Source organism: Drepanopeziza brunnea, assembly GCF_022702325.1.
Source record: "Drepanopeziza brunnea f. sp. 'multigermtubi' strain 214-2 chromosome Unknown ctg11, whole genome shotgun sequence".
In the NCBI taxonomy this organism is placed as follows: Eukaryota; Fungi; Ascomycota; class Leotiomycetes; order Helotiales; family Drepanopezizaceae; genus Drepanopeziza; species Drepanopeziza brunnea.
In genome coordinates, this window is record NW_027094074.1 from 1748906 (window position 1) to 1763019 (window position 14114).

Sequence of the window (14114 nt, forward strand, 5' to 3'; positions counted from 1 at the left end):
GTCAGTCTACAGCTCATGGACCAAGTACCTGACTGCTAGCTGATCCGTGTCGAGTGGATCAAGAAGCAATCCCTCGGGAGAATTCGAGAAGGTGGCGACTCGTCAAGAGAGAAGACTCCTCTCCCAGACTCGACTCGAGAGGCAGTAAGTAGACTAGGTAGGCACACCTAACTATGAACACAACCCGCTAGGTAGCATATGTAGGCCAACCCAGGAGTCGCTCACTCGTTCGTTCCTTCCGGATTTGTCTCGGCTATATATGTACACGCACGGGGTCGACACCTCGCAAGTCTGACTGAAGAAAAAATCGTCCGGTCGGGTCGGGTGGTCGTACAGGAACCCTCCGAAAGAGAGGTAGGTAGGTAGGTTATGGATGACTGAGGGAGGGTTCATCGGAAACGGGATAGAGTGAGGAATATAACCGAAAAAAAAAAAAACAGAAGAAGAGGAAAAGGAGGGGTGTGGGTATCGGTGTCCAGACTCTATATCTTTCTCTCCCTCTCTCTCTCTGGTGCTTAACTTGTTTCCTTCCCTCCTCTACTTCCCTATTAATATCACCCCTCGGGAAAAGTAATGGTACCCACCCACCCGCCCACCAACCTGTTCGAGCAGCCAGAACTCAGGGAGACTCTACCCACCTACCTACCTAGGTATCTACCTACTACCTACCTACCTACCTACCTACCCCCCTATCCTGGCCCAGAAACAAACAATCACCAGATAGTAGATTGGGTAAATATGGGCTCGCGCAAGAGGGAGATAGATCAGAGGCTGACCAGCTGGCTATTGACTTACCCGCTGTCTGAAGGTGTGTGTGTGTGTGTGTGTGTGTGGAAATAAATGCATCTAGGCGCCTGGACAGACATCAAAAACACTCGGGCTTCCAAGGAGGCGTGCCAGCAAGACTTCCTTCTCTAAACCCCGCATGTTGATTAGCAAGGCAGGCTCGACCTTGGGTTTTATGACCGATGGCTCAGAATCATGTCGATAACGGTGGCGGGAATGCAAGCGAAACACATCGCTTGTTACGAAGCGAGTGAGCTCGGAAAATTCCAGTGAACACGAACCCGGTCTTTTCTTCGGCATATCTCTTTTCCCGATCGAGCTGTTCATGTAGTAGGGCAAGTACCTCCTGTAGTCATGCTCATGATTCCAGTTCTAAAATTCGGGGTACCACCCCCTCGGCTATGACTACAAAGTGTGCCGCAACACACGAATGGGATAACGATCTAAATGAACGAACAGCCATTCGTAGCTATCAATCCATTCCGTACCCGTCCCTCCAGCCACCACTTTGAGATCAACGTCAAATTGCCTAGTATCTCGGATTTTGATGCTGCCCTTGTTCTTGGTACCCCCCCGGCGCTCCATAGCCACCTTGAGACTGATTCGGGTGCGTGCCCATCGGCGGAGGAGGAGGTTGAGAATTGCCATAGAGACCACCGGAGTGCGAGCCTCCGAAGTGGTGTCCACCTTCTGGCTTGTGCAGATTACCGCTGTGTTGGGGACCTCCATATTGAGGTGCACTTGGGTAGCCTCCTGGTGGTGGAGGTGGGAATTGCTGGTTCTGAGGGGGTGGGTGGCCTTGTCCGAACGAGTTTTGGTGCTCAAGACCGCCGTATGGGGGCTGTTGGTGATAAGATTGAGGAGGGGCGTGAGCGCCATAGGGGGGCTCGGATGGGGTGTACGAGTGAGGAGGTTGGGGTTGGTTTTGGCTGTACGGATCGTGGCTTTGTTGGTGCTGGGGTTGACCGTAGCTGGGTGCAGATGGAGCACCGCCTGCTTGGTAGGGAGTAGATGAAGCGCCACCGGGTTGATAGGATGTTGGTGGTGCTTGGCCGCTATATCCGCCTTGAGAAGAGTTGTTTGAGCTGTAGCCGTAGTTATTTCCCTGCTTGACAGTGTTAGCAGCTTGTACATAAATCAAGAAGAAGCACATACCGAAGCTTGGTGACCACCGCCTCCAAACATGCCTCCGATTTGCCCCATCAAGCCGCCTCCTGAAGAATGCCCTGTCGAGGTAGAGCCCGAATAGTTCGCGTTTTGCTGGCTGTGATCTTGCTTCTTCTTCCCTCCGAGGAATTGCCCAGCAAGGGAGCCTACAATGCCCCCAGCACTCCCAATGCTGGAGCTACTCTGTCCACCACTGTGGCTTGAACCTCCTCCCAAGAACGAGCTCGCAATTCCAGCAAGACCACTGCCTCCTCCGCTCTGCTTTTTCTTGCCGCCTAGCAGCTGGTTCATGGCGAAGGAGCCAATGCCTCTGTCCCCCGAGTATGGCTCAGTCGTTCCATCACGATGCCTGATAGACTGACTTCCATCGCTGTGAGTAACGATTTCCGAGTCCTGTTGTCCACCAGGCTGGCCATAGGGGTGGTCCACGGCTTGAGGAGTGTGCTGGGGTGTGGGACCGTTCGGGGCAGCATGCGTAGGAGTATCCCATCTATTCAAAAATCATTACCCTATCCTAGACCACACCCTAAGAAATGTTTCCATATATTCAGAAGCGTTTCTGCTCTTCAAAAGCGACATCTGATCAGAGCAGATAGCTCCTGGGAAACCAAGGATTCCCGCCAGATTGTAACCTACTGTGACACTCCGGTTGAAATCTGGACAAAGTAATATTTCCTGGAGTTTGCATCCCACTGCGCAATCCATCCCTCAGGTAGTGATGGAGGAGCGAATGAAGGGCCTTCCTGGCCAGGACTTCAAACTGTCAGCTTTGTCGGCGCAAGAGTCGAGGGAGGAGAGAAGGGGCGAATACGTTGCTGGGCCGGTCATGCTCGATGCAGTGTGCAGTGTGCACTATGCTGTGTGCTGTGTGCAGTGTGCAGTGTGCAGAATACTCTCTTGCGTGCAGTCTGAAGACTTGAAGAGCTGAGAGTAGAGAAGAGACAGATAGAGGGTTGTCGTGTTATGTCGCATCTAGGGAGGGGTGAGAGCTGGGAATCGCCAAAGGATCGCTCCTACACAGCCTCACTTCTCAGCCACGACACGCCTCTCTTCTTCAGCTACGGAGTACACAGTTGAACGAGGCTGCAGTTGCAGTACCTTCATTCGCTTGCCTGACTGTCCCAGACATTATTTTCGGTTTTTGAATTGTGCTGTGAATGTGAAAGGTGCCACTCTCAGTCCTAGACGGACTACTTTTCAATATTTGATATTTGATATCAACATCAATATTATAGCCCATGCGACTGTCAACTACGTTCAAGCTCCATTCAAAATCCCTCCGTAGGTTCCCCGCAAAGCTCGTCGTAAATGGTAAAGGTATGGCGTCATATGAGCGAGCGCCCAATGTCGGTCTCTAAGAATGAAGGGCGTCGAAATCCAACGATGATTACATCTGTGGTTGAAAACTCTTAAATGCTCTTCAAACCTCCGATAAGCTCTGAAAAGACCTCCGAACCGCTCATCAGTCGACCAAGAAAGCAAAGATGGCTCAGGATCACCCAGATTCGCAGCTCTTCCCACATGCAACCGGAGCTGCTGCACAGATGGTGAAGGAGCATGAGAAGGAAGAGCCGTTGAAACTCTACTCGGGATGGGTATGTTCTCCTTCAACTTTGATACGGGAAGGTGGCCGACTATTCTAGTTTTGTCCCTTCGTCCAAAGAGTACTGCTTGTGCTGTTGGAGAAGAACATCCCCTTTCAATACATCGAGGTGTGCAGAACCCTACTCCCATTCTGGCAACCTCAACCTGACGGTGACCAGGTCAACCCGTATCATAAACCAGAGTCTCTCCTCAAACTCAATCCTCGAGGACTCGTGCCAACTCTGCAATACGACAACAAACCTCTTTACGAAAGCACAGTCATCTGTGAATTTCTAGAGGACGCATACCCATCCGCAAGCCCGCACCTCCTACCCTCTGATCCTTACACCAGAGCCCAGACCAGGATTTGGATTGACTTCGTGACTTCACGCATCATCCCCGCCTTCCATCGCTTCTTGCAACACCAGTCTACGTCAAGCACCAGCATTGACACCGTGCGCAGCGACTTTCTTGATACGCTGAAGCGATTCACTGAGGCCATGGACCCTACTGGGCCGTACTTCCTGGGCGGGGAAGTGAGTTTGATAGATCTCATCATGGCACCGTGGGCGGTGAGACTTTGGGTGTTTGACCACTTTAAGGGAGGATTAAAGATTCCCAGAGGAGAAGTGTGGGACAGATGGGGCAAGTGGCTGAGTGCTGTCGAGCAGCGGAAAAGTGTTGTTGAGACGACGAGCGAGACCAAGCATTATCTGCCCATCTATCAGAGATATGCGGATGATACTGCGCAGAGTGAGCTAGCTAAGGCGACTAGAGAAGGGAAGGGTGTACCTTGAACTGTCGGAAACTTGACATGCCAGGTGTAGCTGCACAAGCTTCAGACAAAACAAATTTAAGAGATCTTCTTTTCAAATGTCGCTCTTGAAATATTCTCCATCCACCCACTAATAAACTTCGCCAAGTACCAGCTCCCGACTGCAACTAATACTAGATATGTTGCTGTGGGGAGCAATGATCGCGGGAAGACGTTGAATACGAAGGGATCGAGAATGATATCCACATATACCGGCGGGACATTGTCCATCAGAGTCTTATTTGTAGTAAAGTAGTCGGCCGCGGCGAAAATCCTCAGAAGGAGTGTCGACACTGGGCCATCAGCCCTGTTATCCTTCTCTTGGCCTTCATTGACCTCACGTTGCCGTGTCTCGGAGTATTGTGCAAGTGATGCTATCAATTCTGGAGTTTCCATGACCGTAGGTAATTCGAAGGTGTCAAGTCGGAACGAAGTAGGTTGCTAGACTAGTCAGTGCTGGGGTGACAACTAGAGATAAGCAGCTCGCTCACTGTTGCGGCCCAGCAGATCCTGACTTCATATCTCCGACCTTCGTGTAGATTATGCAGCAGGTACCAAGATGTTTGGCCATAGCTAGAAGAGTTGGTTGGAAACTCTGCTCGGATGTGCGTTCTCAAGGACCAGTGATTTGGCGAGAGAGACTCAAGTTGCAAGTCTTCGAGAGTCGGATGCTCGACGGGAACCTGGAGACTTCTGGGACCGAGAAATATAGTCTTTTCAGTATTTGCAGCGATACCACAGGCATGTAGTAGAAGAGACGCCAGATAAAAGAGCATCGTAAACGCAGTTGAACTCAATTGCAGAGTTGTCGATCAGCTTGACTTCGTTGCTTCGTTGCTTTGCGACCCAGGCTTTCCTGGAGTTTGATCCCATTGGACTGGCAGTTGATGTTGATGTTGATGCTGATGTGTCGGTCTTCGCATGCCTCCATGGTTGTCCGATGTTCTTACTGACATTTTCATGATGGTGGGACACTTCCAGGAGCTTGGGCCAGAATCACGAATAGAGCCTAGCGCGGAGCCATTAGCGTGCTATCTGTTTACCTCGACCTGTCAGTACACGGAGCATTTGACGCCCCGGCCCCGGCCCACTTTAGCGACTTCTCAGGAAAATCAACAACCCCTTCCCCTTGATTACTTCCTTCCTGCTTCCCCACCTACATCTTGCCCTTCCACGACCCTAACCTGACAGCAAATTTGCTGACATCCCGAAACCCTCCATCCGCTCCCTTCATCAGCTCTCCCTTCATCCGCTCACCATTCTCCACTCACCACTCAACCCCAAATCTCCATCAACAACATCAACATGAGAGAAGTCATCAGTATCAATGGTATGCAAAGCCTGACGCGCCTCACCGCTCTCCTATTCGCGTCCCCGTCGACAGAGATCCGTTCCGCTGACACGTCTTCTCCCTCTAGTCGGCCAGGCTGGGTGCCAAATCGCAAACTCTTGCTGGGAGGTAAGCTTAACTTCGAGGCACTTCAGCTCATGTGCTATGTGCTCCGCCTCATCGCTCTACAAACCCCCCTTACTGACAAACGAATCTTTAACATAGCTCTACTGCCTTGAGCACGGTATTCAGGTAAGCGTCGCGCGCTCTCAACTCCTGGGGTCAAACCTCTGTGGATCGGGCTGTCTTGCTAACGCGTTCTCCCTTACAGCCCGATGGATACTTGACCGAGGAGCGCAAGGCCGCCGAACCTGATCAGGGATTCAGCACCTTCTTCTCAGAGACCGGTAAACATTAGCTCTACCCCCTCCTATCTGACACATCTAACGCGTTTCTGCACAAGGTCAAGGAAAATATGTCCCACGAACCATCTACTGCGATCTCGAGCCCAATGTCGTCGATGAGGTCCGTACCGGTACATACCGCAGCTTGTTCCACCCAGAGCAAATGATCACTGGAAAGGAGGATGCCTCGAACAACTACGCTCGTGGTCACTACACAGTCGGAAAGGAGTTGATCGACCAGGTCCTGGACAAGGTTCGCCATGTTGCCGATAACTGCTCAGGTCTCCAAGGTTTCCTTGTCTTCCACTCCTTCGGTGGTGGAACTGGCTCTGGATTCGGTGCTCTCCTCATGGAGCGTCTTTCCGTTGACTTCGGTAAGAAGGTCAAGTTGGAGTTCTGTGTCTACCCAGCGCCCCAGACCGCTACCTCCGTCGTTGAGCCATACAACTCTATCCTCACAACTCACACTACCCTCGAGCACTCCGACTGTTCATTCATGGTCGACAACGAGGCTATTTACGACATCTGCCGAAGAAACCTTGGCCTTGAGCGTCCCAACTACGAGAATCTGAACCGCCTAATCGCCCAAGGTATGGTGGTATGTTGCATTTCGTAATTGATAATTTGCTAATAGGCTGCGCAGTTGTCTCCTCAATCACCGCCTCCCTCCGTTTCGATGGCTCCCTCAACGTCGATCTCAACGAGTTCCAGACCAACCTAGTCCCCTACCCACGTATCCATTTCCCTCTCGTTGCCTATTCACCCGTCGTCTCTGCGGCCAAGGCTTCCCACGAGGCCAACTCAGTCCAAGAGATCTCCATGTCCTGTTTCGAGCCCAACAATCAGATGGTCAAGTGCGATCCTCGCAACGGAAAGTACATGGCCACCTGCCTCCTGTACCGTGGTGATGTTGTTACTAAGGACGTGCACGGTGCTGTTGCCACCCTGAAGACCAAGCGAACTATCCAATTCGTTGACTGGTGCCCAACTGGTTTCAAGATTGGCATTTGCTACCAACCACCCCAGATGGTCCCTAATGGTGATCTGGCCAAGGTTAACCGTGCTGTGTAAGTTATCACATATTCTACTCGAAGCATTTTAGCTAACAAATCTTAGCTGTATGCTATCCAACACCACCGCCATCGCTGAGGCCTGGTCCGCCCTGTCCCACAAATTCGATCTCATGTACTCCAAGCGTGCATTCGTCCACTGGTATGTCGGTGAGGGTATGGAGGAAGGAGAATTCTCCGAGGCCCGTGAGGATCTCGCTGCTCTTGAGCGTGATTACGAGGAGGTTGCAACGGATTCTCTAGAGGGTGACGATGGTGCGGAGGCCGAGTACTAAGGGGTTGCTTTACTGAGTCATATGTTTACCTCTTTTGTGGGATCACATACTCGGGGGCTAAATATGAGAACTTGATTCGGCAACATGATGCTTCCTTTGGAGTGTTAGAAGCGTCATCATGTTAATGGAGAGGGCTATTAGACGGACTTTCTTCTTTCCAAGGTGGACTTCGCGAAGGAATCCCTTCAACTAGACTGATAAACAACCCTCTTTGTAGTCCATCCGCAGTCAGTAATCAAATAATCTGTCCTTAAGCAGCGTGCAATCGTCTACTACGGGTGCGTGTGACAACGAATGCAACCAATTGTTCAAGCTATCTCAAGTCTCTGTGATATAAGGAAATCATGCAGTGTAAATGCAGTCTGGACTGGTTGTGACGACGAACTGCGGGGCGTTAGCGGTGATTCGCTCGAGCGACGCTAAAAGTAGATGCATACCGGTAGTCCGCAAGCTCACCTATCTCCCGTCCGACCTCCGCCGTCTGGAACAAATCTCTTCCTATCCTTCCAACCTATCTCCTCACTGTTTGTTACGGAATCCCCAGGCTCAGCTTCAGCTCCAGCTCCAGTGTCGGGACTGAAACCAAGCTATTTACTGGTTGTATCGAGCGACCCCGAAACTCCACGATCACCGGAAGCTGGGGCGCAACTATGGAGGATCCAAGTAAGAGTTTTGTTTACTTCGACTTCTAAGCACTCTATGTCATCACCAACTGGCACGGTCACAACTATGCTTAGAGCATCAGTGTGCACCAGTCGAATCCCTGGAAATTCGTTGTCAGATACATTACAGAGTTTACTTGCTGACGGACACACAGCAGCGCCGAGTCTGAATCTCACGCCGGAGGAGAAGCGCGTATTTGGACAGCTGTTTCGACAGGCAGACTCAGAGAATATCGGAGTCGTTACAGGGGAGGTTGCGGTCAAGTTCTTCGAGAAGACAAGGCTGGAGCCGCGCATTTTAGGAGAGGTTTGTTCACTCTTATTTGCATGGCAGAAGCCAGCAGTAGCTGTCTACAATATGGATGCGTCTGACGTGTATGAATTTAGATATGGCAAATCGCGGACAAGGAAAATAGGGGGCTTCTCACGCCTGCGGGTTTTGGGATTGTATTGCGGTTGATCGGACATTACCAAGCAGGCCGCGATCCCACGCCCGACCTCGCCCTTCGCCCTGGGCCTCTCCCTAAATTCGATGGTGGATCTGTGCCAGGAATGAGCCCTTCCATTCAAGCTCCCCCCGGTCCTCCGCCGAGTGCATTACAACCTCAAGGAACTGGTTCCGGACCCATTCGAGTTCCGCCTTTGACGCCCGAAAAGGCTGGGCAGTATGCGCAGTTGTTCGAGAAGTCCGGTGCTCAAAATGGGGTCCTCCCAGGAGAACAAGCAAAGTCGATATTTGAGCGTGCAGGACTACCAAATGAGATCCTGGGAAGAATTTGGAACTTGGCAGACACAGAACTGAAGGGAGCACTGCAGGTCACCGAATTTGTGATTGCTATGCATCTGCTAGCATCATTCAAAGCTGGCGCTCTCCGGGCTTTACCAAACCTGCTTCCCGCTGGGCTCTACGAAGCTGCCTCGCGTCGACCTACTAGTAGACAATCTTCGGGCGCCGGTGCGATGTCAGCCATTCCAAGACAGTTCAGCGGTACTGGGGCAGCCCGGGCAGGCAGCCCACTTAGTCGATCTGCTTACACAGCTCCACAGCAGCTCCCTCAGGACACGGGCTCTGTTGGAGACTGGGCTATTAGTCCATCGGATAAGCAGAAGTTTGATAGCATCTACAATGGTCTGGATAAGCTCAACAAAGGCTACATTACGGGTGACGAGGCAGTCCCCTTCTTCAGCGAATCGAAACTTCCCGAGGAGGTGCTTGCGCAGATCTGGGACCTTTCAGATATTAATTCTGTTGGCCACTTGACCAGAGACGAATTTGCGGTTGCTATGTACCTCATTCGACAACAGAGAGGCAAGCGAGATGGCAGAGATTCGTTACCGAACGCCCTGCCAAACAACTTGATTCCCCCTTCAATGCGGCATCAAGCACGATCCACGTCTCTTGCGACAGCCCCCGAGTTTGAGGCTCCACCTCCCTCTTTACCAAAATCGGCTGCTGAAGACTTGTTCGGTCTGGATGCTTTGTCGACACCAGCCTCTCCCCCTGTCCAAGTACCCCTATCAACCGGCGGATCTGGTAACTTTGGTATCAGTCGCCAAGTGGACAATGACCCGTTCGGCTCACGAGGGCGAATGACGCCTACATCCCCAACAGCCAGCGCTCCGCCGAACGCATCTGTCTTCAAACCTTTCGCGCCATCTTCGTCGTTTGGTCAGAGTCTCAACTATCAAGGAACGGGTGGCTCCAGTAGTTCTGCCCCTGCAACTCAAAGAGCTTTCCTGCCACAGGCATCAGCTCAAGAAGATCTGCTGGGTGACAATGATCCAGAGATCAGCAAGCAGCTCACAAGTGAGACGAGCGAGCTGGCAAATCTGTCTAACCAGGTCGGCACGTTGTCGAAGCAGATGCAAGATGTCCAAAGACAGCGCGCTACCACCCAAAATGAGTTGAGCCAGGCAAGTTCTCAAAAGCATGAATTTGAAACTCGTCTTTCCCAGCTTCGTGCTCTATATGAGCAAGAAGTCAAAGATGTCAGAAGCTTGGAGGAACGACTCACTACATCTCGGAATGAGACGAAGAAGCTACAGACAGAGATTGCCATGATCGAAGCAAGTCATGGGGATCTTCAAAATCAACATCGACAGATTATCACTGCATTACAGGCAGACCAGCAAGAGAATGCAAATTTGAAGGAGCGTATGAGAATTGTAAATGCTGAGGTTGCACAATTGAAGCCAGTATTGGAGAAGCTTAGGTCAGATGCTCGTCAACAAAAAGGATTGGTTGCAATTAACAAAAAGCAGCTTGCAACAAATGAAGGGGAAAGAGATAAACTGAAGGCAGAAGCTGAGGAACTGCAAAAGAGTATCGAGATAGACACGAAAACACTAGCAGCTGCCTCGAAAGTGCAAACCCAATCCCAGAGCCCTGCGCCGGTTGCTAGCCCAGCACTTTCTACCATGAGCGCCAACAACCCTTTCTTCCGTCGCCAAGGTAGCAGCACCGACATGTCAAACTCTCCTTTTGCGGCATCGCCAAGCGGAAACCAACAAACCGACCGGTCCTTCGAGAATGTTTTTGGCCCATCCTTTGGGGCTGGTGCCACTGAAGCTCCTCAAACAGGCTTAAGGAAAGATGGTGTTCGCTCACCGTCGATCGGATCTGCGTCTGCAATGCCGGTCCGTACACACACAACGGGGGGAAGCGGTTTCGGTTCCATGTCATCTTCGCCACCATCAACAGCCAACCGGGAGGTCTCTCAAGCTACAGCTCCACCTCCGCCTCCCGAGTCAAGGCAAATTAGCTCTAGTTTCTTACCATTTCCCTCGCACGAAGAATCCATGACTTCCTCACGTCAAGTTTCGGCTCCTGCTAGCAGATCCGGAGAAGGTTCTCCTGGCGTTGATACACCGACAAATTATGTAGGAGCAACACCAACAGGCTCATCTGCTGCGGGTCCCCCAGAAACCGCCAGAGCTGTGTCTCCCAGCCTCGATCGCAATTCAAACTCTTCTCCCGCAGGACTTGATCACAAGAACTCTGTTCCTGGAGCATTTCCAGGCGACTCAAACTCTGCAATCGCGGCAACTCCTACAGGTGGAAGCACGTTGAGCGATACTGCAAGTGATCCATTCGCCAAAGCTCCAGAAAGAATCGGAACCGCTAAAGATGATTTCGATTCTGCATTCGCCGGGTTTGGAGGTGTCGCCAAGAAACAAGAACGCATGAACACCGGCGGCTCTTCCGCATCAGGCTCAGTAGCTGCCACTGGATTCAACAAAGAGTTTCCACCAATCGCAGAGTTGGCAGACGACGAAGACACTGATAGTGAGAGTGGAGGCTTTGATGACGACTTTGCCCCTGCTTCTCCAGGCGATTCCCGAAAGATCAGCGACTCCCAAGCACTTGCTCCACCCAACAGCGGAGCCGACACATTGGCCGTGAGACCTGCTGCTGTATCACAACTATCGTCTGCAGCTGGTATGGGTAGCAGCCCACCAACGCCCAACGCTCAAGCCTCGCCACCTTCATACAGCAACACCATTTCTTCTACGGACCAAGCGCACGCGGAGGCACAGGCATATATCGGATTGATTCCCTCGCGCGATATTTTGAGCTCACCAACTGATGGGGCATCGGATCAGCCCCCAAGCTCTTTCCCCACAGTACAAACATCTCTCAGAGCTCCGCAGGTTTCGTCGTCTCAGCCGGTCGCTCCCCCAAAGATACCCTTCGATGATGACTTTGACGACTTTGATGGACTAGAAGACGCCAAGGAAGCCGAAGCCGATGATGAATTTGCAAACAACAGCTCTCTTAGCCACGACCGTTCTGGGTCGCACGACTTCAACCCCATGTTCGACAGCCCTCAAACTGCTAAAGGTCAAGAACACGCCAGTCAGGGAAACGGCTCTGGCAGTAAAAACAACGCTTTTGGAGATTACAATCCGTCACCCGTCACTGTTCAGCCATCGAACAATGCTGCGGCAATTAACGATAACCAAGACTGGGACGCAATATTTGCTGGCCTTGAAGATCCAGCCCCGGCAGCAGCGGGTCCCCCAAAGCCTGTTGAAGCCACCAACGGCACCAGCACCAGTCCACCTCATGAGCGCCCGCAAATTGGCAGAGCTCTCACGGAAGCTGGTGTGCATGACGATCCTATATTGAAGAATCTGACGAGCATGGGTTACAACAGGAACGAGTCTTTGGCTGCGCTAGAGAAGTACGACTATAATTTAGAGAGAGTAAGTTCTTGATATTATTTGATTTGGAGATTAGTTGAATACTAATCTATTTGTGTTTCTAGGCTGCGAATTACCTCGCCAGTCAGTCTTGAGAGATGTAATGGGTCATGGGGAAGATATTGAAGGGTGGGATTGGCGATGCGAGGACGAGGAGCTTCGAGATGTTGCATAGAGTAATCAGGGGTCATGTATTCTGAGTAGCGTACGATACACAGCAAGTGTCAATTATCTGATTCTTATTTCGCGGATACTTCGTCTTCATCATGCCTTGCTGTGATATAATACCATGCTATCGATCCTAAGCCTGAGTTGATGATTTTAAAGTAGTATTAGTCAACAACAATTTTACTCGCTTTCCATCCAAAGATCCCATCCGTGGGCACGGCAGATAGGCCCCCACCTATCTACTTGTGCTGTATCTGGAGTTGACTTCTTTACTTTGGAGGATTAAGCGAGAAAGAGAATCACGTGATATAAACGACATCGTATGTCGTTTCCGCTATGGTTATTGTAGTAGTAGTATTAGTTATTTACGTCTGGTTGGTATCTAAAACGCTATGACTAGACCGTAGGACCTCCCAGGGGTTACGAAGATGTGCTGTGTGCAAGTAAAGGTCTTAATACTTCGTATACGGTCTACTGCTGAAGGCAAGGGAAAAGAAAACCCTTTCGATTGTGTATAAGTAGAGGATATCGATATTTGTCAAAGCCTCCTTTGTTCACGCAATACTTCTTATTCTCTCTCGACATGTTGCTCTGAGGGGCAATCTGGATTAAGACCTAAAAAAGAAAACCGGGCGGCGGCACGAGTGCTCAGGAGTTCCTCACCCTCTATTTACAGCAGCAGCCTCGTATTTCTTGCGTAGTTGGACGTAGAGCGGCTCTACGATAAGCCGTTGACGGTTCGTAAAATTACACCTTCGCCATTTCCGTACGCACAACACTTTCATTCCGGAGAGGGGACATTTCTCTGGACCACTGACACCAGATATCGGACATCGGCCATTGCTCCTTGTCGGGAGGCCAGGGTGGGTTTTAGTTGTTGTTTTTTTTTTTTTTTTTTTTTTTTTGATGCGTCGGCGGGACCTTCCCGCGCGGGAGAGCTACCTAGAGCTACCGGTAGAGTACTCCGTACTTTACGGAATCTTTTCGCCCAGTTTAAGTGGGTCATCATCTATCGGACAAGACCGAGGGTACGTGCTTCTACTTAGCCTTCCACATGTCGGCCCAGTGTTTAGCCTTATAATCGTCGAGCAGTGGTTTCTGAATAGCCCAAAGCCTTATCGACCCTATTGCATAGACTAGATAGATACTACAGCAGTACTTGCTTTTTTCAAGGCTGACTCGTTATGGGTTGATTGATACAAGTCTTGGTAAGAGAGAGAGAGAGAGAGGCCTGGCAAAATTTTACTTTCGATTTGTATTCAAGGTGGGGGGGAACTGTACGGAGTACCTAGAATCTGCCTCATGTCTGCTACTACCGGTACCTACAGCCACTTGGGTACCTGCTTCAAGAGAACTTTCTTTCTCGTGCTGACTGAATCTCTCCGTACCTACTGCGTGCGTACGAGCGTTATTAAACTGAAGCCTATACCAAAAAAAAGGCTCTTGAGAGCAAAAGTTTGCTTTTGCCTCGTACCAATTCCGTAGAGGTCGTCGTACAACAACTACTACAAAACTTCCTTGTGGCGGCTGTCGGCCTCGTAGGTACAGGTACCAGCAGATGTTGATTTCACACACCGCACTTTTAATTCTAATTCCGAACACGGAGGAGAGAAAGAAGCAACGAACGGGGGGCTCTCCGCCTCTCACATTT

At 50.9% G+C, this 14114-nt stretch overlaps 5 protein-coding genes across 7 annotated transcripts; 3 read left to right on the forward strand and 2 right to left on the reverse strand.

The window, feature by feature from the left end:
* Nucleotides 1–1315: 1315 nt before the first annotated feature.
* On the reverse strand, nucleotides 1316–2781 carry L3040_006618 (uncharacterized protein; the record flags this gene model as incomplete). Of its 2 annotated transcripts, none has more annotated exons than XM_066154180.1 (4): nucleotides 1316–1891; nucleotides 1942–2443; nucleotides 2590–2706; nucleotides 2765–2781. In XM_066154180.1, 4 exons carry the CDS (start codon nucleotides 2779–2781, stop codon nucleotides 1316–1318), a joined length of 1212 nt encoding a protein of 403 aa, XP_066011159.1. The 2 variants fall into 2 exon arrangements, with proteins under 2 accessions (XP_066011159.1, XP_066011160.1); XM_066154181.1 differs by having other exon boundaries at nucleotides 1316–1894.
* A 656-nt stretch (nucleotides 2782–3437) lies between these two features.
* On the forward strand, nucleotides 3438–4194 carry L3040_006619 (uncharacterized protein; the record flags this gene model as incomplete). The annotated part of the gene is made up of 4 exons (XM_066154182.1): nucleotides 3438–3548; nucleotides 3597–3665; nucleotides 3717–4102; nucleotides 4152–4194. 4 exons carry the CDS (start codon nucleotides 3438–3440, stop codon nucleotides 4192–4194), a joined length of 609 nt encoding a protein of 202 aa, XP_066011161.1.
* A 67-nt stretch (nucleotides 4195–4261) lies between these two features.
* Nucleotides 4262–5224, reverse strand: L3040_006620 (uncharacterized protein; the record flags this gene model as incomplete). The annotated part of the gene is made up of 5 exons (XM_066154183.1): nucleotides 4262–4281; nucleotides 4330–4364; nucleotides 4464–4792; nucleotides 4843–5041; nucleotides 5088–5224. 5 exons carry the CDS (start codon nucleotides 5222–5224, stop codon nucleotides 4262–4264), a joined length of 720 nt encoding a protein of 239 aa, XP_066011162.1.
* Nucleotides 5225–5656: 432 nt separating this feature from the next.
* Nucleotides 5657–7430, forward strand: L3040_006621 (uncharacterized protein; the record flags this gene model as incomplete). Its single annotated transcript, XM_007292194.1, has 7 exons — nucleotides 5657–5681; nucleotides 5770–5810; nucleotides 5907–5933; nucleotides 6013–6088; nucleotides 6145–6675; nucleotides 6729–7152; nucleotides 7202–7430. The coding sequence occupies 7 exons, from the start codon at nucleotides 5657–5659 to the stop codon at nucleotides 7428–7430; spliced, it is 1353 nt and encodes a 450-aa protein (XP_007292256.1).
* A 650-nt stretch (nucleotides 7431–8080) lies between these two features.
* Nucleotides 8081–12390, forward strand: L3040_006622 (uncharacterized protein; the record flags this gene model as incomplete). Of its 2 annotated transcripts, none has more annotated exons than XM_007292195.1 (4): nucleotides 8081–8093; nucleotides 8248–8399; nucleotides 8480–12298; nucleotides 12361–12390. In XM_007292195.1, 4 exons carry the CDS (start codon nucleotides 8081–8083, stop codon nucleotides 12388–12390), a joined length of 4014 nt encoding a protein of 1337 aa, XP_007292257.1. The 2 variants fall into 2 exon arrangements, with proteins under 2 accessions (XP_007292257.1, XP_066011163.1); XM_066154184.1 differs by having other exon boundaries at nucleotides 8251–8399.
* Nucleotides 12391–14114: the final 1724 nt, after the last annotated feature.